This window comes from Coregonus lavaretus (assembly GCF_964263955.1).
Source record: "Coregonus lavaretus genome assembly, chromosome: 3".
NCBI classification, from domain to species: domain Eukaryota; kingdom Metazoa; phylum Chordata; class Actinopteri; order Salmoniformes; family Salmonidae; genus Coregonus; species Coregonus lavaretus.
Window position 1 is genome coordinate 55,389,392 of NC_139990.1, and position 23,100 is coordinate 55,412,491.

The 23,100-nt window shown below is 43.5% G+C and overlaps 1 protein-coding gene across 4 annotated transcripts; it reads right to left on the minus strand.

The window, feature by feature from the left end:
• Positions 1-120: 120 nt before the first annotated feature.
• On the minus strand, positions 121-20,344 carry LOC311127061 (uncharacterized protein). 4 transcript variants are annotated; one of them, XM_084158806.1, is made up of 8 exons: positions 20,237-20,344; positions 8,085-8,145; positions 7,513-7,551; positions 7,210-7,242; positions 6,229-6,324; positions 5,868-5,936; positions 5,226-5,268; positions 121-3,472 (listed from the first exon to the last, which is right to left on the minus strand). In XM_084158806.1, exons 2-8 carry the CDS (start codon positions 8,134-8,136, stop codon positions 3,427-3,429), a joined length of 378 nt encoding a protein of 125 aa, XP_084014932.1. In that variant the 5' UTR covers positions 8,137-8,145; positions 20,237-20,344; the 3' UTR covers positions 121-3,426. The 4 variants fall into 4 exon arrangements, with proteins under 4 accessions (XP_084014932.1, XP_084014931.1, XP_084014933.1 ...); XM_084158805.1 differs by lacking the exon at positions 20,237-20,344 and adding an exon at positions 17,735-17,846; XM_084158807.1 differs by lacking the exon at positions 20,237-20,344 and adding an exon at positions 17,395-17,470.
• Positions 20,345-23,100: the final 2,756 nt, after the last annotated feature.

Consider the following 23,100-nt stretch of genomic DNA (forward strand, 5'->3'; position numbering starts at 1 on the left):
CATAGTGGCTTTTCACTGTACAATTTACAATTTAAATGAGCAAAACTCTGGATTATGCCACATAGTGTACCAGCTCTGTGTCCATATGGTGTATCGTGAAGCAATCACGTTGAGACAAAGCATAGCGCAACATATTTAATGTCAAAATAGTCATAATCCATAATATAGAAGAGCTATATGCAGAACATGAGTAATGCTAGTCTAAATTGAATGATTGGAAAATGTGTGGGATTATGTTTCTTAAAGGGTTGTGGAAAGCTACAGTACAAGTAGAACAGCAAGATTACACTTTTAGTGCAGCTCTAGTTATTATAAAATACACTCAGATTCAGAGACATAGGAATGGATGAGATAGAGTATTGTAGAAACACTTTGCTACTGTACATTACAAACAGTTAATGATCCTGAGCAAACATTAGAATGTACAGGGTTTATCAGCATTGATTATGAGTACTGATGAAGACGTGTGCTTAAAAATTAAGACTAAATTATATAATTTGAATATTGAGTTAACAATCCGACATCTCATAAAAACACAATATAATAATACACAAAGCTACTTCTCAAAGAAAACATTTTTTTTGTACACACATTTGCATAACGTATTGCTGTGCAGAGGACACATCATCCCTGAAATTCATCAAGCCCATCAAACAAAATCTGCTGGTTGATACATTTTCCTATTTTCATCAAAAAAACTTTAACAAATCTAAACTCTCACCAAATGCAGTTTTTTTTTTTTGAGCTGGGGTGGGTGTAAGGACTTTTGTGTAATAGGTCATGGCTCTTGGAGAGCCATGTATGACAGTGTCAGGGATTGGCTAATGGCTCTTGGAGAGCCATGGCTGACAGTGTCAGGGATTGGCTGAACTTGGTCATGCTTTCTCTTGAAAAAAAAGATTAGATGAAAAACGGGCCTTGAGAAACTTTTGCACAGCTGAAAAAGCCCATGGAGCCCTTTTCCAAATACATTATTTTTTCCAAAATTTGAAGATCTCATCCCCTTTTCAATGTAAGGCAGAAATAGACATAAATGGAGGACAATCAGTTTTGTTGCATTCACAATAGCAATGCAATAGATGAAGTGGCTTTGAAGGAGAATAATGCCATGGAGATGTGCGAGTGTAGATGAACGTAAAGAGCATTACACAGGTCAAACCACTTCTTTTAGGATTTTTGCACTTTGTTTGGTTTATGCTTATTCAACATGCTAGCTTGAATGGTTCTTAGATGTACTTTGTATCCCCAGCAAGAAAAACTGTTCTATGCAAAACTCATCTTAGAGATACTAGTCGCTGACTCGTAACCACAATGTCTGCTTTGTAGGTGAAGGGTATTTCTAAGGGTATTTCTGAGTAGGGAAAAAGGCTTTCTTGAATGTGACTGTGGTCATTATACAAAGAGAAAATGAAAGTTGTTTTGTTCTTTTACTGTATGTCAAATTAAACTCCTTTTGAAGTGCTGTCAGAGCTAGACTACATCTAAGAAAGGCTTCCTGGGCTAGTTGTGACGCTTCAATCAAACCCCACATACACAATCTCCCCAAACACAAACACCTGCAGAATGCAGACACACACATAACACACTGTATGCATTTACAAACTGTTTCTCACTATTAGTAGCACCAGCTACTAATTGAATTTCATCAACTTAAACAGGTTGGGACAATTCTGATTGAGTAAACCAGAGAACACAAAGGGAGATGGAGGTGCTAATAACACAAAGGTGTTCCTGTATAGCCTGGAACCCAGCCAAGCCCATCGCCAGCTGATGACATCACAGCAGTAAGGTTGAGTGGAGGAAGACAGTGGAAATGCTGTTTTGACAGACCCAGTGATTTCAACACTACACCAAACTTCTTGATCTTGGGTGTAATTTGCACACACTCACAACAACCCTTGTTCCCTCATGATAACGCAACAAATGAATAGCCTTGTCATGCCAAAGCACATCATGTCCACCTCCCACTGTCCTCTGATCCCTGCCAAAACAACTTCCTTTCTCTGTAAAGCAGAGTAAGAAATAAGCCAGCCAGCACCTCGGCCCTAAAGCTGTTGTTCACAGGGAACGATTGATTTCCATTTAAATGAAAAGAGAGAGAGGGAGCAATGGTGGAGTGGTCCTATACTCAGTATGAATGAAACATGGGCATCATGGGTATTTCCCCACTCACCCCCGACCCTACCTACCCCACTTTATTTGATCCTCTCGATTTCTCCCACCCCCATACCCCCGTCCCAGCACTATAAAGCATTAAAATCAGACTTCCCTCAGCTATTTACAAATCGGTGATGTGGTTGACGTTTTGAACGAAAGCGTTTCAAAAAGGAAAAGAGAAATGGGGGTTAAAAAGGTTGATTAATTCTCCACCTCAGGAGGGTGTTCAAACAGACCTGACTGGCTTTTTCCACCCATTTCTTTTCCTTTTTTTCCCTTCAAAAGGTTGAGAAGAGGGGAGAACAAGCTTTATCTTTCAACAGCATTGGCTGTTGTCACTAATAGGCCAGGGACAGGAGATGTCACAGAGCTGAATGGGGAAATGAAGTGAGGACTGGTCTGGTTTAGGGTGGATTAAACTCGCTTGTCTCATTCAAACAAGCCCGTTCTGAATGCACCAAATTTAACTCTGAATACCGTCTAGCTTAGCGACGGAGCCGAGAAACCTGTCGGAACAATTGCAAATGACTTCTAGCGGGATATATGTTTTTCTTGTAAGATATGCCTTTGGACAAAAGGAGTTTGTCACATTTGGTCACATTCATTGGCTTCAGGGTTTCTCAATAGAATCCAAAGACAAAACTTTGGTTCCAAATGTTGCTATGTGTCCCAAGCTTAAAGGGACAATCCGTAGTTGAAACAATAACAAAGCGTTCTCTCCCTATTTTGGTAAAAAACTGAGGGATGGGGCTGGAGAAATGTAACCATTCTCAAATTCATAGGATATGAGCTATGGATGCAAGGACTGATCATCCATGATATCAAAATTATAGTTTTAACCATGTTTTGAGGCTATATAGTATTTGTTTGCCAACATTGGAGTAAAACAAGCTTATGTTTTGGGTTCTGATGGGGCATGACAGTTGAACTAAGCTGAGGCATATTTATTATTTAAGAATCAATGAGTACATCCAGAAATGGATTTAGCAACTTCAGATTGCCCCTTCAAATATTCACACGTAACTTGGGATATGTGTGACAGAAACAAACAAGAGACCAAATATAGAAAACGAAGTTACACTGGCTTTGGAGGGGACCCATGACATAGTAGCAGACGGTCCCAGAGAGGAGAGCAGTAGGGAGTGGTTCAGTAAGAGCAGGCTGGGGTGGAAAGTGTTCCCTTCCTGGGTCAAAGGGCAGTATGGTGTAGAGCTCAGTTCATTGGCCCTCCCCTGCAGGCGTCCAATGGGACTGGATCTCATCCTTTGGTTAGACCGTTCCTTTCAGTCCCTGTTCTGCAGGCGCTGAGTAGATCCTAAAGAAAGGACAGGAGAGAAGAGGGAGAGAGGGGGAGGGAGAGGGGAAAATGTATTATATCGTTCCTGAAAACTTTACACATCTGAAATATTATTAATTCACTACTAAAACATTACACATACTGTCAGTGATATTTATTTCCTTCTTAGAAGTTTATGGGGGATATATCAATTCAGAAACATTGGATGTCCTTGGGAAATGTACAGACTACAGTATATAAATATTACACGTTTTGGAGAATTGGGGATTACAATTTTTGAGATCCTTCCCATAAGACAGCCTGTTCGCGTTCGCACATGGAGAAGCAGGTAGCTACAATCCTTGTTTGTCAGAATCCAGGAAATGAATGTTGGTTTATAGCGCGCTGCAGGGGTTTGGCGTGCTACATCGCGACTGCATTACTTCCACACATCCCCTCCCCAGGTGGGACTTATGGCCCTGGCAAGCCTCCCTGTTGATCCAACAAGCTGGGGGTTGCTGTGCGAATAAGCCTCTTTTCAGCACACCTATCACTCAACACATACCACAACACAGCCAGAGCTGACTGCAGCCCTAGGAGCCCAGCATTAATCCTGCAGAGGAATTTAACCCCTTTCTCTTTCTAAGCCTGCATCATCAGATCTATAGCGCAGAGGTGGCTACGTGCTAGGTAAACTCTCTAACCTCTATCGTTGGTTAGGTCACGTGGCAGCTAGCATGGAACAAAGGAAACTGATTACTCTGCAGAACGCCAGCCCACAGCACAGTTACACAACCCTAAAGACAGACCCAGAGAAAGAAAGAGAGACAGGTAGAGCTATCAACTAGAACCGCCCCTCCTCCCTCCTCCCTCCTCCCTCAGGGGCCCCAGGAGAATTACTAACTGACTATCTCTCACTGTCTGTTCAACTGGTTCAGGCTGTTCTCTGTGCTCTGATTGTTGTTGTCAGATAATGTTGTCATAACATAGTGACAGAGCTGGGATTTACTGCTCACTGTGCAATGTGCTATGTACTCTAGATTTATATGGACATGTTATTCCTGCTCTGGGCTCTGGGAGCAGGCTGGGTCTTGCCCTGTAGGGGTCATGAAGGGTCGACCGCTCTCTCTGGGTCATTGTTGACAGTTAAGGGAGGGAGGGGCGAGGTAGAGCAGTGGATTGGGCTGGATGGCTTCAGGCTGTGCAGGTAATTGCAGCACAAGTCCAGACGGGCTCGACGGCTCAGGGGCTGGGTGGATCTGCTTCTCCTGATTGAGTTTCGCAACGTCAGCAAGACTTTGTCTGGTTTTACATGACACTGGCATGATGCCGTAGCGGAGCGTGTTGCCAAGCCAGCGGTGCGGTGGAGGGACTGTTACTCACTTGACTGGTTCTGTCACTCCCTTCCAGCCGGGCAGGCAGTCAGGTAGCGGGTGACTAAGTAGAACATGCATATCTCTCTGAGAGACACTGATTTCTATTATCTCTAGGTGCTGGAGGAAGGCCCACCCAAAGCCTGTTCCTCTTAGGGAAAGTAAACACTCTGAGGGGAATAACATGGAGAGACTAGGCAGAGTGACTTACAGTTCAACGTGCTTTAAAAACTATAATTTAACTCAATTTCCATAACTGCTCAATGGAATCCCCCACGGACAAAAATTGCAGTCCTGATAGTTTTATCAGGAAGATAGTGTCATTGGAAAAGTGGTGCTAGGTTACACTGAGACCTAATATGCACAACATATTGTAAGACTTTCAGACAAACAGAATGAATGGAGAAGTGTGGCCTTACCCTTGCTGTCGGTTGTGCATGCGGCGCCGGACCAGTACTATGGCTGAAACCAAACAGAAAAGGTCACCATTTTCTCCTTGCCGCTGGAGAATAGTTCACATTTGCTTAAGTATTAGAGCTTACATCACACCCTGGAAGTGGAGTAAATCAGGTCAAGTACCTGACTCAAAGGCCTAACAGCCATAGGCCTGTGAACTCACTGACTTCAACAAACCACTTTTCTAAAGGTTGCTACATCTGGTCCCTTATCAAACCATCAGCAATAATGCGTTTGGCCCATACAGAAATTAACACATTCATTTGACAATCCAGATTTATCAACATGTCTGTAAATGTGCTAGATTTACAGAAGATAAGGAACATATTTCCACCTTTAGCCCCTGGGCATTTGAAATGATAACATAAAAAGCAGCACTACACTATAGGCCTCTAGACATACTCTAATAGTGAGGGAACAAACGGCACTAGAAGTACCTTACTTTGTCAAGAATTTAGTTCTGATCTGACTGACTGGGCCAAATACAGGCCCTGTAATGTGTTGTGTTGTGAGGTGTAAAAGAGGTCAGCCAGTCACGTAGCCTGTATATCTGGTCTGATATTGTCTCAGGGTGCCTCTGTCTTATCTTGACTTTTAATCCTTACCTACTATCACCACGATTGATAGTGCCACCACACTCACAGCTACGATGATGACAATGGTAGTGAATCCATCTGAGAGCAGATAACACACAACAAAAGGAGTTGATGGTTGCAACACACTGGGACGAAATGAACGTACAAGCTTAATGAACAAAATTATTTTAGTATGACATGGCTAATGTTCATACAAACCAAGAAGTGTGAATTTGCTAAAATATTTACTTATAAATGAATTTATAGCACATTGCAATTACAGTTCATCAAGTAAGAAGGAACCTATGGGCCTACTGACATGCAGAAATAAGGTTACTTACATTTTACATACTGTAAAAGTAGAACAAGTTGTAAACAAAGTTTTTCCTACCTTCCGCTACTTTTTCTCCTGTTGCCTTGTTTGTGTCCACAGTATCACCAGTTTCAGGTTTGACATTCACGGGATCTTGCCTGAGCCTTGGGATCCCTGAAACAGGCAACGACACACCTAATTATTCTCCGACCTCCATTTCCTGTTAGAAGGATATCACCAGTAGACACATACAAACAAACACACATTCATCTGCTCACTGACTTCATGGACTAATTCCATCACTGTCTGATCAACGTGGCAGGAGGAACAGAACCGGCAGATTTAACAGATCATCATTCTGATTGGATCGATTTCACTCCCAGCCAATCATTGCTCATTCAACATTCACTCCTGAATTCTGATGAGGAGGAGAGGGAGGAAGGAGGGCTTCGGCAGTGCAGCTCCTCTCCTGGCCAGGCTGAGAGAAGGTGTTTCTCCAGAAGACGTGGCCTGCCTGCCTGTGGGGCAGCCATCCCTGTCCTAAACAGCTCTGTAATTATATCGAAGCAACATCATGGGGAAGATGAAGAGTGACAGTGAGCACCGGGAGAGAATGAGAATGCCAATGTGGATTAGCGCCCTGGCAGGGCGGAGGGGAGGGTGGGGATCTCTACGTGTCTGTCTAGTCTAACTCCTGCTGGATGGATCCACAGGGGGGTTCTCCCCACAGATAATTGATTCCATTCTGGGGGTAATGATGGGGGAACGGTGATGTAACAGGGGTGTGACCTCTCTCACTCTGCTGACTGGTCTGCTTGCCCATCACATTTCTAACAGGGGGCGAGCTAAAGGGCTAAACTAACAGGGGGCGAGCTAAAGGGCTAAACTAACAGGGGGCGAGCTAAAGGGCTAAACTAACAGGGGGCGAGCTAAAGGGCTAAACTAACAGGGGGCGAGCTAAAGGGCTAAACTAACAGGGGGCGAGCTAAAGGGCTAAACTAACAGGGGGCGAGCTAAAGGGCTAAACTAACAGGGGGCGAGCTAAAGGGCTAAACTCACTGTTTTGTGTGACTAGATCTTCATCGTCGCCATCTGTGGGACATTCAGGACAGAGGAAGAGGGAAAAGCCCAGTCAGCATCAATATATAGTAGCTAGTATTAAACACGTTTAAAGATTATCAGAAGTTATATTGCTGTGCTTCATTTGAGGGTTCACTCATGGAAAATTATCGGCTCATCACGGTACTCGTAAACATAATCATAACTTTTGTAACATTTGCAAAACGCTTTTCATATACTCCTGATTTCATGCTACATGTGATTTTGTCCCCTTTGGTTTCCAGATGAAGATGTATTCCATACCTGGTACGTCTGCTGATCCTTCACTCTCCTCTGAGGAAGCTGTATGGGAAAAGAGATGAAGAGGATGGGACCAGATTAACCCACAGCAGCATGTTACTGTACATCACTAAGGTTATTCAATGCATCTCTGCACCATACTGGAGCAGGGCTACTCTACTATGAACTACTACTGTGGGATATACAGAATGATTGAGCTACCATCTGTTCACTGGTATACTCACTCATGAACTCTATACCTCTGTGGCTAGGGCATTTAGCTCATGGTAAAGATATCAGTCTTAATATTATAACTAACTATCCCTTTAGATAGATAGTAAAACAATACTGTCGCATACACAGGTTCTTTCCTCAAAATATACTTAAGTATCAGCCTAGGTTCTTCTAAGGAGTTTTCCACTTAATATTCTGTTATCTCTGGAGCTATAGGACTCAGAGAGAGACGGTGTATATTTCTTGTGTGGAACACATACAGGCATAAAAAAAATAAGCTGATCTGTGTGATTAGATCTTTATCAGTGTCTCAGTGTCTTCTGCCAGAGCATAGTGGGAAGGTGAGAACATACGATACGTACCAGCAGCTCCTCGCAGAGTCACAATCAGACACAGAAACAGCAATCGCAACATCTTCGAATGCTGGAGGGGAGAGAGGAGAAGAAACAAAGTTATAAATACCAGTCATTAATATTCTGCTATTGATGTGTGTGAAAAATTAAAATCTTCCCGTTTGAAAAAGCGAAAGCGAGAGTCATATATAGTCTTGTTGAGGCTGTCTGTTGTTTACTCAAACATTTAGGTTTACCTCAGAAGTCAATGGAAAATTACAAGTATTGGGAACACTATATTCTGCAATAACAACAGTGACTATCATGATGACACAACTCCATCCAGGTGGCACAAGCACTGCCCTGATGTTAGAGGACGATGTATATCTTGTCTCAGGGGGTAGGGGTGGATGTAAACTGTGTTTCCCAGTGCTCAGCAGAAAGTAACCCTGTCCCTCTCTGAGAGCTCAGTCACAGCCAGCTGGCATGAAGTGCCTTTTCAACACTTTCCCCTCCCACCTGGGTAACGGTGTGTAACTGTGTGTGACTATGGGTGAATCGGTGTACCTTTACATTTTGTCTTGTGTGATTGTGTGTGACTGTGTGTACTGTGCAGCACTGTGTTCTAACCAGCCATTTTTCATCATTAGGATTGGTAAAGGTAATTCATTTATGCCGTATTAGCCATTAAACGCTGTCACCCTCTGTTTAGACACTGAAAAGTTATTCGTAACTAAACAAATATTTAAGTTTCTGTCAGCTCCACTTTGTAAGATGGCCTAACAGTCGCCTTCTTGAGAAACCTCACACTACTTCCTGGTGGCAGCAGGCCCAGAACAGAGTCTGTTCTCTTCCTCTATTCGCTCATCTCTCCAACACACAGATGTGGAACACAGATGTTCCTAGCTAAACAAAGCCTCGACCAGCTGGCCAGCCGCAGTACAATCGGCTGTATTTTTAAAAACGGGCCCAGGCTTGGGAATGACCTCTTCCCTAGTCAATGTCTGACTGGGAGGATGATGCTTCGGTGCTCAAATATAACACGGTTCCCTGGCATGGGCCCAGAAGCCTCTGCTCTACAAGGGAACCAGGGGTAGAGTGGTGGGAGAATTCCCCCTTAGAGAAATGGAGCAACTGCTACTGCTGCCCTCCCCCACATTGTCAGCGATGCCCATTGTGTACAAGGACCCTGCTTCCTCTAGCTAATGACTACAGTACTATGTGAGGGCTCTGGGAAGTGAACGGAGATTAACTGCATTGTTGGGACATTGGACAGGCTGTACACCAGGGCTTTGAGAGGCTGCCTGGGGAGTTTCCACCAATCTCCTTCCCCCTATCCTTACTGCCCTCTACCCCCAATAATATGTTACGGAAGTCCAGTTGAACTTCCAGTTGGGACAGTGTTGCCATATATTTGTTTACCTTGGCAGTGTGAAGATATCAAGAGTCAAGGCAACATGTACAAATGTGATTATTGCCCATAGACTCCCCAACCATAATGGTGAGGGGAAGTCAGTAAAAAGAAAGAGGGAGAGGTGGACTAAAGTGGTGGTGGGGGAGGGAGTGGAGAGTAACTGAGTCTCCATCTCAGTTCACTCGTTCAGCAGGGGATTTGATGCTTGAGAAAGGCCTGAGGATCGGGAGTCTATGGGCTATAATCTCATTTGTACGTGTTGCCTTGGCTCTTGAAGTCTTCATACTGCCATGGTAAACAAATCACCATCCTGGAGGGCCGCAGAGGGAGAGAGGGAGAGGGAGAGATGCGTGGACTAGGCTTCAAAATTACCAGGGTTGAATCAGCAGGTCATGTAGGGAGACATATGTTGGTTTAAGGTGTTAATCAGATGACAGGAGAGAGACTGATTTCAGAGGGAGACCAGTGTGCTGCAGTGTACTGTGTTCTGCTCCGGCCTCACAGAGAGCTGCAGTAAATCTCTCAACAAACTAAGCAGCAGCCCCAAATAAAATCCCCCTCTGTATCCAATTTAGTTTAGTCAGAGATGCTTTAGGTGAAATAATAAGCTGATCCAATTTGTAAACATTTATCAACACAGTCCATTGCCTCAGAATCAAAACGCCTCCTACGAGACGGTTTTATTTCTCTAAATTGGGTAATATATTCTTGTATATTTGAATGCCGATTGAATTTGCTTTGGTATCCATCCAGGATTTTACTAGGCCCAAATTTGCACCTTATCATAAGCAGTGGCCTCCCAATAAAAGAGAGAGAAGAGGCCTGTCTGGAAGCCACAGAGCTACAAAGATCAGACTATCATAAATCTATGCATCGTAAATCAAGAGCGCAGCACTACGAGGAAACTGCTTCTGCAACCTACACGCAGTGTACAAAACATTAGGAACACCTTCCTAATATTGACTTGCACCCCCTTTTGCACTCAGAACAGCCTCAATTCATCAGGGCATGGATTCAAAAGCGTTCCACAGGGATGGTGGCCCATGTTGACACCAATGCTTCCCACAGTTGTGTGAAGTTGGCTGGATGTCCTTTGGGTGGTGGGCCATTCTAGATACACACGGGAATCTGTTGAGCATGAAAAACCCAGCAGCACTGCAGTTCTTGACACATAAACCAGTGCGCCTGGCACCTACTACCATACCGGTTCAAAAGCACTTCAATCTTTTGTCTTTCCCATTCACCCTCTGAATGGCACACATACACAATCTGTGTCTCAATTATCTCAAAGCTTAAAAATCCTTAACCTGTCTCCTCCCCTTCATCTACACAGATTGAAGTGGATTTAATAGGTGACATCAATAAGGGATCATAGCTTTCACCTGGATTCACCTGGTCAGTCTGTCAGGGAAATGTGTTTTGTAAACTGGCCTTGTTTTACTGCCATTTGTTTCCCCTTGTGTTTTTGTCCCAATACACGCACGTTGAGCGGAGCAGCATACCTCGCTGGCTAAGCCCGTCCCAGATAACATCTTGATCTTGTTTATAGGGTTTAATTCTGAATGATAACAACCCCCCCCCACCACCAACATCACTACCACATAAACCAACAAACACACACATTCAACGGCTCAGACACGAGACATATGTTGCAGGGTCTACAGATATTCACGCACTACAAAAGGAAAACCAGCCACGTCGCTGAGACCGACGTCTTGCTTCCGGACAAGCTAAACACCTTCTTCGCCTGCTTTGAGGAAAACACAGTGCCACCGACACGGCCCACTACCAAGGACTGTGGGCTCTCCTTGTCCATGGCCGATGTGAGTAACACATTTAAGCATGTTAACCCCCGCAAGGCTGCCGGCCCAGACGGCATCCCTAGCCGCGTCCTCAGAGCATGCGCAGACCAGCTGTCTGGTTTGTTTACGGACATACTCAATCTCTCCTTATCCCAGTCTGCTGTCCCCACATGCTTCAAGATGGCCACCATTGTTCCTGTACCCAGGAAAACAAAAGTAACTGAACTAAATGACTATCGCCCCGTAGGTCTCACCTCTGTCATCATGAAGTGCTTTGAGAGACTAGTCAAGGATCATATCACCTCTACCTTACCTGTCACCCTAAACCCACTTCAATTTCCTTACCGCCCCAATAGATCCACAGACGATGCAATCGCCATCACACTGCACACTGCCCTATCCCATCTGGACATGAGGAATACCTATGTAAGAATGCTGTTCATTAACTATAGCTCAGCATTCAACACCATTGTACCCTCCAAGCTCATCATTAAGCTCGAGGCCCTGGGTCTGAACCCCGCCTTGTGCAACTGGGTCCTGGACTTCCTGACGGGCCGCTCCCAGGTGGTGAAGGTAAGAAACAACATCTCCACTTCACTGATCCTCAACACTGGGGCCCCACAAGGGTGAGTGCTCAGCCCCCTCCTGTACTCCCTGTTCACCCATGACTGCGTGGCCAAGCACGCCTCCAACTCAATCATCAAGTTTGCAGATGACATACAGTGAGGGAAAAAAGTATTTGATCCCCTGCTGATTTTGTACGTTTGCCCACTGACAAAGACATGATCAGTCTATAATTTTAATGGTAGGTTTATTTGAACAGTGAGAGACAGAATAACAACAAAAAAATCCAGAAAAACGCATGTCAAAAATGTTATGAATTGATTTGCATTTTAATGAGGGAAATAAGTATTTGACCCCTCTGCAAAATATGACTTACTACTTGATGGTAAAACCCTTGTTGGCAATCACAGAGGTCAGACGTTTCTTGTAGTTGGCCACCAGGTTTGCACACATCTCAGGAGGAATTTTGTCCCACTCCTCTTTGCAGATCTTCTCCAAGTCATTAAGGTTTCGAGGCTGACGTTTGGCAACTCGAACCTTCAGCTCCCTCCACAGATTTTCTATGGGATTAAGATCTGGAGACTGGCTAGGCCACTCCAGGACCTTAATGTGCTTCTTCTTGAGCCACTCCTTTGTTGCCTTGGCCGTGTGTTTTGGGTCATTGTCATGCTGGAATACCCATCCACGACCCATTTTCAATGCCCTGGCTGAGGGAAGGAGGTTCTCACCCAAGATTTGACGGTACATGGCCCCGTCCATCGTCCCTTTGATGCGGTGAAGTTGTCCTGTCCCCTTAGTAGAAAAACACCCCCAAAGCATAATGTTTCCACCTCCATGTTTGACGGTGGGGATGGTGTTCTTAGGGTCATAGGCAGCATTCCTCCTCCTCCAAACACGGCGAGTTGAGTTGATGCCAAAGAGCTCAATTTTGGTCTCATCTGACCACAACACTTTCACCCAGTTCTCCTCTGAATCATTGGCAAACTTCAGAAAGGCATGTATATGTGCTTTCTTGAGCAGGGGGACCTTGCGGGCGCTGCAGGATTTCAGTCCTTCACGGCGTAGTGTGTTACCAATTGTTTTCTTGGTGACTATGGTCCCAGCTACCTTGAGATCATTGACAAGATCCTCCCGTGTAGTTCTGGGCTGATTCCTCACCGTTCTCATGATCATTGCAACTCCAAGAGGTGAGATCTTGCATGGAGCCCCAGGCCGAGGGAGATTAACTGTTATTTTGTGTTTCTTCCATTTGCGAATAATCGCACCAATTGTTGTCACCTTCTCACCAAGCTGCTTGGCGATGGTCTTGTAGCCCATTCCAGCCTTGTGTAGGTCTACAATCTTGTCCCTGACATCCTTGGAGAGCTCTTTGTTCTTGGCCATGGTGGAGAGTTTGGAATCAGATTGATTGATTGCTTCTGTGGACAGGTGTCTTTTATACAGGTAACAAACTGAGATTAGGAGCACTCCCTTTAAGAGTGTGCTCCTAATCTCAGCTCGTTACCTGTATAAAAGACACCTGGGAGCCAGAAATCTTTCTGATTTACTTATTTCCCTCATTAAAATGCAAATCAATTTATAACATTTTTGACATGCGTTTTTCTGGATTTATTTGTTGTTATTCTGTCTCTCACTGTTCAAATAAACCTACCATTACAATTATAGACTGATCATTTATTTGTCAGTGGGCAAACGTACAAAATCAGCAGGGGATCAAAAACGTTTTTCCCCTCACTGTAACAGTAGTACGCTTGATTACCAACAATGATGAGACAGCCTACAGGGAGGAGGTGAGGGCTCTGGGAGTGTGGTGCCAGGAAAATAAACTCTCACTCAACAAAACAAAGGAGATTATCATGGACTTCAGGAAACAGCAGAGGGTGCATCCCCCTATCCACATCGACGGGACCACAGTGGAGAAGGTGGAAAGCTTCAAGTTTCTTGGCGTACACATCACTGACAAACTGAAATGGTCCACCCACGCAGACAGTGTAGGCGCAACAGAGCCTCTTCAACCTCAGGAGGATGAAGAAATTTGGCTTGGCACCTAAAACCCTCTCAAACTTTAACTACACAATTGAGAGCATCCTGTCAGGCTGTATCACCACCTGGTACCACAACCGCACTGCCTGCAACCGCAGGGATCTCCAGAGGGTGGTGCAGTCTGCCGAACGTATTACTGGGGGCAAACTACCTGCCCTCCAGGACACCTACAGCACCCGGTGTCACAGGAAGGCCAAAAAGATCATCAAGGACATCAACCACCCGAGCCACTGCCTGTTCACCCCGCTATCATCCAAAAGGCGATGTCAGTACAGGTGCATCAAAGCTGGGAACAAGAGAATGAAAAACAGCTTCTATCTCAAGGCCATCAGACTGTTAAATAGCCTTCACTAGCACACTAGAGGCTACTGCCTATATAAATAGATTAGAAATCACTGGCCACTTTAATAGATGGAACACTAGTCACTAGTTACATATCTTGCATTACTCATCTCATGTATATACTGTATTCTATAATATTCCACTGTATCTTAGTCCATGCCGCTCTGTCATTGCTCGTCCATATATGTATTCTTAATTCCATTCCTTACTTAGATTTGTGTGTATTGGGTATATGTTGTGAAATTGTTAAATATTGCTTGTTAGATATTACTGCATTGTCGGAGCTAGAAGCACAAGCATTTCGCTTCACCCACAATAACATCTGCTAAACTCGTGTATGTGACAAATAAATTTGATTTGATTAAAAACAAAAAAAATCACACAAACATATACATAAATTTTTTCCCAGACAGGCAGCTAGATGGATACATGCCAATATCTCTGTCTCTCACGAACACACGACTGACATAAATGACGTGAGTGAAAAAAAAACACTGATGTGGCAAGATAGCTGAGAAATGAGGGGAGAGAGAGAGAGAGAGTGTGGGACAAAGAGAGAAAGACAGAGACAGAGAGAAAAGCTAGATTAAACTTTTATCATACAGTTTTTATCATACAGCACAGCAAGAACAAACAGACAGAAATATAAAAAGAGAGCAAAAGAATAACAGATAGAAAGAAGAGAGAGAGAGGGAGAGAGGGAGAGAGGGAGAGATAGCTACCAGATGATTTGTTATTCATTGCCATTCAATTTCAAAATGTGGTAGCTCTGCTTTCTATTGTTCAGTGAAGGGAGAAAATATTTATATTGAAATGTTTACTCAACTGTCTCCTCCACAGAAGCCGTTTATCTAGGTGCGTTAAATGCAAATAGCCTCTTTCTATAACCCATAAACAACAAATGGCCCTTACACTATGGCAACAGGCCACAAACAACAATAATGGAGCAGGTAAATATGCACATAACCACAGTCAGAGTACATTACCTGCTATTGAGAGCATGCCCACAGGTTGCCATGAAGCAATTCAGCATCAGGCAACATCCGAGTGTGGCACTGGGCTGGCTGTGTTTGTGAACCAAATGAAGAAATGGGCAGTTTCAGGATGAAACCCACAGTAGCAAAGTACACAGAGAGGATGTGACCATCCCTTTGCAGACATGCTATCATCATCATCACAGATCCGAATGGAACATTTTAAACAAGGCCCCAGATTCTGCTGTCTGTCTGCCTGAGGATCTGTCTGAGGAGTATACTGTGTCTCACTTCAGTGTAGCGCTGTACCCTATCAGCGCCATCGTTCAGGGAAACTTTAATACTATTCAATTAGACAAAACATCTTCAACAGCCATCTGATGGAGAGATGCTGCTGCTGTTCTTTGTTTTGTTAATGCAACAGCACTATCACCATGACCAGACTAATCCCTACATACCTGGACCAGACCAGTGTTTTCTCTACATCTGTAAAGCTGTGGCGGGCTCCTCAGCCTAGCTCTGTGTTCTCTAAGATAAGAAGTCTTCAAGTGATTTCAATTTAAACTTTTAGAAGCCCTGGATATTGATTTATGGGCCTTTGCATCCTGCCTGGAAAATAATCGAGTGTAAACACTGACCTAGACACCCCCTCAGGTTTCAAGCTCACTGAAGGATTTCAGTATTCCATGTTCATCCGAGCCTCTTAATAATCTAGACCTTCACAGTTGGGTCTCACATCCCTCTCAGAAATACAGTTGATTCAAACAAATGTTCAATATCCTCTGCCTTGGCTGCTCTGTGCGCACAGACTTCTCCCAACAAGTTTGAACCATTTGATGTCAATGTGGGCTTCCACCACTCTTTAGTATAGTAGAAATAAAGGTCTCTAAAAACTTGGTTGTTTGATCTGAGAAAATATTCAGGTCAGGCTGACACACACAAGCAAACACAAAAACACATTGCAGACACACAGGCACACACGTGTGCACAAGACAGGAAGTGAGAGAATGACTGTCTTGTCTGTGTTTCGTGTTAAGTCATAAACCCTGACTGTGTGATCGCTCCTTCTCTGTCTGAGGCTACAGCCCTTATCAACACAACTGGTTAAAGGCAACAGACCATAAATCTACTTCCTTATGGGACTAGTCTTTACATTTGAATTACAAATGTAGCTTACTGTAACTACATTTTACATTTTAGTCATTTTAGCAGACGCTCTTATCCAGAGTGACTTACAGTTAGTGAGTGCATACGTTTTCATAATGGCCCCCCGTGGGAAACAAACCCACAACCCTGGCGTTGCAAGCGCCATGCTCTACCAACTGAGCTACAGGGGACCATTTGGAGTTCATCATATAAAGGGCAGTGAGGCAGGTAGTAGCCTATAGGTCCAATGTGAATGACTGCTAATAAACAAACTTAGCAAAACACTAGGATCACCTCAACTATGTGGTTGAGAATGAATACACAAAAACGGAATAACTGCTTCAGTGTTTCAATCCAGCCACAATTTGAATGAGATAACTTTCTGTGAGTCATTATCATTACACAGTTAGGACAGCTTACAAACAGAACGTTTAGGTTCAGTACCCTGCCTTAGTCATTAGCTGGCTGATAAGATAGTTATAAAGGAAAACTCGTTCTGCTTTGGCAGCCGTACAGAAGAAAAGACAGGACACTGCAGTGCACAGAAAGGGTGAATGGTTTCTGCTCCAACAGAGAGCAATATTGGCAGGACAACAAAACACATACCAATAAGCCTATTTAGCCTAAGTAGAAATCCATAATACTATTTTCTCCAGCTTTTGCCAATGTTTTTGCTCTCATATTAATATGATCATTAAATATGCAATTTCACTGTTCACCTTGTTCAGGTAGCCAACACACTACAGAATCTGTGCAAAAGTGACCTGGTTTCCTATGTAGGAAAGACTGAGGCTACTGTAGCCTATTTTATAATGTTTGTATTAATATATCAGCCCCAGACAACCAACAACAGAACATGAGCTGACATTTACTCAACTTGTGTCGAGCCATTTCAACACCAATTAAACTATATATATATTCAAAAACACCAAAATATTTTAAATAAAGCATTTTCACATAGTACACTTCAGACTGTCTTCTATAATATCATAGTCTATAAATGTTAGAGTCATTATAGATTTGGTTCTGTCTGCTGCCCATACAAAGGTACTCACCTACACTGACTTTCTGCACCGTGCGACCGGCTGTGTTTCACAATAGACTATTATGAGACTAAAATGAACCTGCAAGATGTTCACACGCCTGTGGCAGGAAGCACTATGCTGCTGCAAGGGCCAAGTTCAGAGGAACATGTTCGAAAAAACAAAAAGGGAATTCACTGGCAATTTATCACATCGCTTAGAAGAAAGAAATACCCTAAATAAGTCATTGACATAATGTTTGCGCAGATGTTTTGCAGGGAAGATATGAAAAATACCCTTGTGTTAGAGTACGCCTAGGCCTATACAATAAACAGACATATATGCGGCAGTTGTCTTTTATAGCAGCACTTACAGTGAAGACGTTGGTTTGAAGATGAAATTGAACGTTTGAATTTTCCATTGCAATGTTCTGAAATGAAAGCACTATCATTTGGTTGTGACACTGAAGTCAATTTTACAGCCCTTCTTCGAAAGAGAGAGGTATTACAGTGTGACACGTGGTCATGTTGTTCCCTCCTTGAGCGAAGCTCAAACTCACCTGTCAATCTGAGCTAATTAGGGCCAGCAATCAACACCTTGCCTGTGTTTGAGAGCATCAAATCTGTGATACGTTGTGGGCAAAGTGTCACTGTCTGACTGATCTATAAATAATAATGAATAGTTATTTATAATGCAAGGTGATTTGTAGATCAGTCACCAACTGCAATTCAGTCGATGGCTGCGTTTAGACAGGCAGACCAATTCTGATCTTTTTTTCCCACTAATTGGTCTTTAGAAAAAGATCTGAAGTGAAAAGATCTGATGTGATTGGTCAAAATACCAATTAGTGGAAGAATTATCAGAATTGTTTTCTGCCTGTGCAAATGCTTCAATTATCATGTGTGTGAATTTGGGGTTAGCAACGTATTTCTTCAACAAAAAATACGACAATCTAAATACAGTTGTTTTTCTGTTCATTTGATCCAACTAAACAACTGTTTCTGTTCCCAACAATTAAGTTTATGTTGCTGTTCCAGGTGTGCTACCTCTTAGGTATTGGTAAGTACTGCATCCCTCTTATGGTTTAGCAAGCCTTTGCCTGTTGCATATTTCCATACAATGTGTGTGTGACTTCTGTGTGCAAGGCCATTGGAAAACTCTTGAAATAGATTGATGGAGTCCTTCAGGGTATTTCCGTGTTCCCTCCAGGGCCGCCCCTGGGCATAAGTGACATAGCCTGTTGCCTAGGGCCCCGGCTGAGCCTAAACTTGTAATAATAATGGCTGAATTACCGACTGGGCACCTCAAGAGGGCGACCACTCAAACGTTTTACCCGCAAGGTGGGGGCCCCCAAAAGGCAAGGGCTGGCCCTGGTTCCCTCATGCTGCCTTTGCCTGTTACAAGGTGTGCCATTCAATGTAATTCCCATCATTGTGACTCAAGTGAAATATCACCCAATTTGTTTATTTATGCAAGATAAAGGTTGTAGGTCTTGGCCCAAGCCTTGGATTGACATGCAGGCCAATTAGGCCAATACTGAGTTGTAAGCTTTCTCTTAATAAGTTATGCCATAGCTATTTGAGATGTATTTGTAAATTTTGTTAGATGGGCCACTATGCTACAAGACTAACACAATGTGATTATTGAACAACAAAAAGTCCCTATATCTATATACCTTTTAAAAAAAGGTATCACTTTGAATGGATTTAAAATGGGACTGTACAGAATCGGGTAAGGGCAGGTATGTGTGGTGTGAATCATCACTCAGGGTAGACATTACATTTACATTAAATATCTTGTGAAGACTCATGTAATCCACACATGCAACATACTGTTATGTTGCCCTTCCCACTCCCTTAAGCCACTCAAGACTCAACAGTTATGCTCTGACTCTGAGTAACTATTTGTATAGTTTTGTGTTATTAGTGGGGTGGGGCTACCTGTGTCTCAGTTCTTAAGATAATGAAGACATTGACCTGCCTGGATATTGTGCCAGCCTGCCCTGGCTAGTGGATATTCTATCCCTTAGCATAGTGCCATTTAATGTCATGGTAATGCTGGGGGCACCTTAGTAGACTTCTAATTAGGCCCTTCTCTCCCATTTGTTAATCAGGTGGTCATGGGTCCTCCAATGGAAGCTTGCAACCATCTGACAAGCAATGCTAGATTAGTGCATTGTCTGGCAGTTTATAATGGCTTTTGACATGCAGAATGTAAAGTGCTGAAGCTACAGTTTAGACAGTCACCTGTCTTCCCTCTCTGTCTTATTCACATTGGTGTTGATTAAAACTAAGCTATTTAGGATTGTTGGCAGCGCAGTAACTGAGGTTTTGGTTTAAAATGAACATACTTGTTAACAGAGCACCTTTGTAGTCCCCTGTAGCTCAGTTGGTAGAGCATGGCGCTTGCAACGCCAGGGTTGTGGGTTCGTTTCCCACGGGGGGCCAGTATGAAAATGTATGCACTCACTAACTGTAAGTCGCTCTGGATAAGAGCATCTGCTAAATGACTAAACATGTTTGTTTTTTTTTATGTCTGTAGGTTATGCTTTAGAGGATGTCCATATTAAACCAAAGCTTTTCTGTAGTGGTTATCCCTCAATGTAAGCATTATAACCCACTTGTCGACTGTCAATTATTAACTAGTCTTGCCCCGGACCTGTGTTCTTACAAAATAAGTATTACAAAGATTTGTTTAACAGCTCAAACTGCTCATGCAAAGAATACTAAAGCAGTTTCTTCACAGTCCCACATCCTAAATTATACAAGACAGTGCTGAAAGTGGATAGTTTTAACGTAATGTTTGCCATACAGCTGACATCTTTTAATCAAGGCTCTTGTTACATTCTAAGTTTATACTGGAAAGCATCACTCACCTCAAGTCGTGTTGACACTTCTAGCTGTGCAGAGTTGATTCTAGACCACTGCTATGTTTTGTTCCACTGTCGTTGTGATCCCTGGCAACATGGGAACTTCCTGAGAATGTGCGCACAGGTGCACATCAGACAGGGGTCAGGAACTAGGAACTGTGCTCTGAATTCTCTCATTGGCTGCTGAGCCAGGTGAAATCTGACACCTGCCCTGATTGTGTTATCTGTTTTCCAGTACTTACACACTGCTCAGTGCTCTTAGCTTGGCGTGAAACATCTACAGTAGGTTTTACTTACAGGTGATCAGTGTGAGCTGTGAAAGCAGTCACTTTTCTGCAAATGCAATGTTCCAACATTTAGCTTCATAAAATTTTTATTTGCTCTCCTCGACAAGTGTTTGTACAATTTATAGCTTTTTCAGATTGAAGACAACTCATTAGCCCAATTTTAGTTTTAACATGGGAATGTCCTATAGTCTGCCCATTTTAGTCACTATTACATTTTTGTAAATGTATTGCCTATGACTGCACTAGATGTATGAAGTTTAATATTTTTCTTCATCAGGCATATGCTGGGCCAGTTCAACTAGTGGGAAGTTCCTTATGATGTTCCCCCAGCATAACTATCCAGGTGCTGATGTCCATCATGAGGTCACCATCACGTCCAGATCATCGACCTCTGTCAGTGTGCAGGATCTCTACAGCAGCTTCACCCAGTATGTCTACCTCTCCCCTGGCCAAACAAAGACTGTGCCCATATGCCTTCTATTGTGGGCATTAACTGCACCCGCTCCTCACACCTCCTCAGGGTGTCATCCGGTCAGTCCATTTCTGTCCTAGCCTCGTTCTGTGTCCTGGGGTTCTGCACCACCAGCCTGCTCCATGAGGTCTCCTCCTGGGGGATTCGCTACTGCCCCGTCACCCCTCACTCACTCCTCGGCCAAACCACTGTCAGTGAGGTTGTGATCACCAGATTTGAACAGGTGACGTTGTACACGTAGCCCTTCCCGCAGCGGTGGAGCTTGACAGGAGTGTGTGTACCAAGGGCACTATCCTGATCCTCTACATAGGCACTGGAGAGTGTTCAGCTTCAGAGTAACGCCACCCTGTCTAGGACAGGGATTTTCTCTCAGAAGGCTGTAGGTGTCGCAACAGGTTACACATGCTCTAAACAGGAGATTGACAACTGCACTTACGGCTTTGCTGACCTGAAGCCAGTTTCTATCTTGGAGTCTGACTTTGTTTTCCCTCCCCTGACTAACGCTAACATGAACTCCAACTTGCTGGCAATGGCTGCCGTCAACTTAAACTATCCAGCCATGTGTGAAAAATAAGGTATGTACGACAACTAGAGATGAGCTCATGGCTCCATAGGTGATTTTACTTTTCAACATTTTTAAGAAAATAAAATGCAAAATGTGGTTTACTACTTTGTTTTTGTATCTGCAGATCCCTGTGAGGTCCACAGTGCAGATACAAAAACAAAGTAGTCAGCGGTTATTTTGCGTGTACCTACCTGAAGAAACCACATTTTGCATTTTATTTTCTTAAAAATGTGTGTAAAGAAGGACGGAAAGCCTGTCTTCTCTTCAGAGTCTAAGATCTGCATTGGGGGATTCTTACTACTGCACCTTTGTCGGCAGGGACTTTGTCCTCCGGGGCAGGGTGAGGATATAGTAATTTGAAAGTTATATCATTGTCGGTATCACTTTGCTTTGATTGTGGCTAGTATGTGTCCATACTGTCTTGTTGCTTTTGCAGATCAATAGTCAGAAGAGGAACCTGCCCCTAGCCCTGGCCACCGGCTCTGTGCGTTTATACCCTAGCAGCTCCAGCGTTGTCCTGGAAACAGACATTGGCCTGATGATGCAGTATGACTGGCATCACAACCTTGAGTTGGAAGTGGCTCCAGAGCTGTCCGGTTCACTGTGTGGTCTCTGTGGAAACTACAACCACAATGCAACTAATGACTTTGCCATCCCTGATGGAACCGTGGCGGCTGTGGACTTTGCGCTTTGCTGGAAAGTGAACACTTACGGAGCCCAGAGGACTGCGGCACCTCATGTCCTGTGTGCAGTACAGGCCAAGTGAACTCTAAACCTGCATTGGGTTCGGTTTCAGGTTGCTGCAGAGCCACGACCATGTTGATCCTGACCCGTATATCCGCAGCTGCAGGGCTGACCATTGTGCTGCCGATGAAGCTCCTTCTGCTGTCTGTAGGTCGATGCAGGCCTACTCTGACACACAGTACCAGTCAAAAGTTTGGACACACCTACTTATTCCAGGGTTTTCCTTTATTTGTACTATTTTCTACATTGTAGAATAATAATGAAGACATCAAGACTATGAAATAGCACATATGGAATCATGTAGTAACCAAACAAGTGTTAAACAAGTCAAAATATATTTTATATTTGAGATTCTTCAAATAGCCACCCTTTGCCTTGACGACAGCTTTGCACACTATTGGCATTCTCTCAACCAGCTTCATGAGGTAGTCACCTGGAATGCATTTCAATTAACAGGTGTGCATTTTTAAAAGTTAATTTGTGGAATTTCTTTCCTTCTTAATGCGTTTGAGCTTATCAGTTGTGTTGTGAAAAGGTAGGGGTGGTATACAGAAGATAACCCTATTTGGTAAAAGACCAAGTCCATATTATGGCAAGAATAGCTCAAATAAGCAAAGAGAAATGACAGTCCATCTTTACTTTAAGACATGAAGGTCAATCAATATGGAAAATGTCAAGAACTTTGAAAGTTTCTTCAAGTGCAGTCGCAAAAACCATCAAGCGCTATGATGAAACTGTCTCTCATGGGGACCGCCACAGGAAAGGAAGACCCAGAGTTACCTCTGCTGCAGAGGATAAGTTC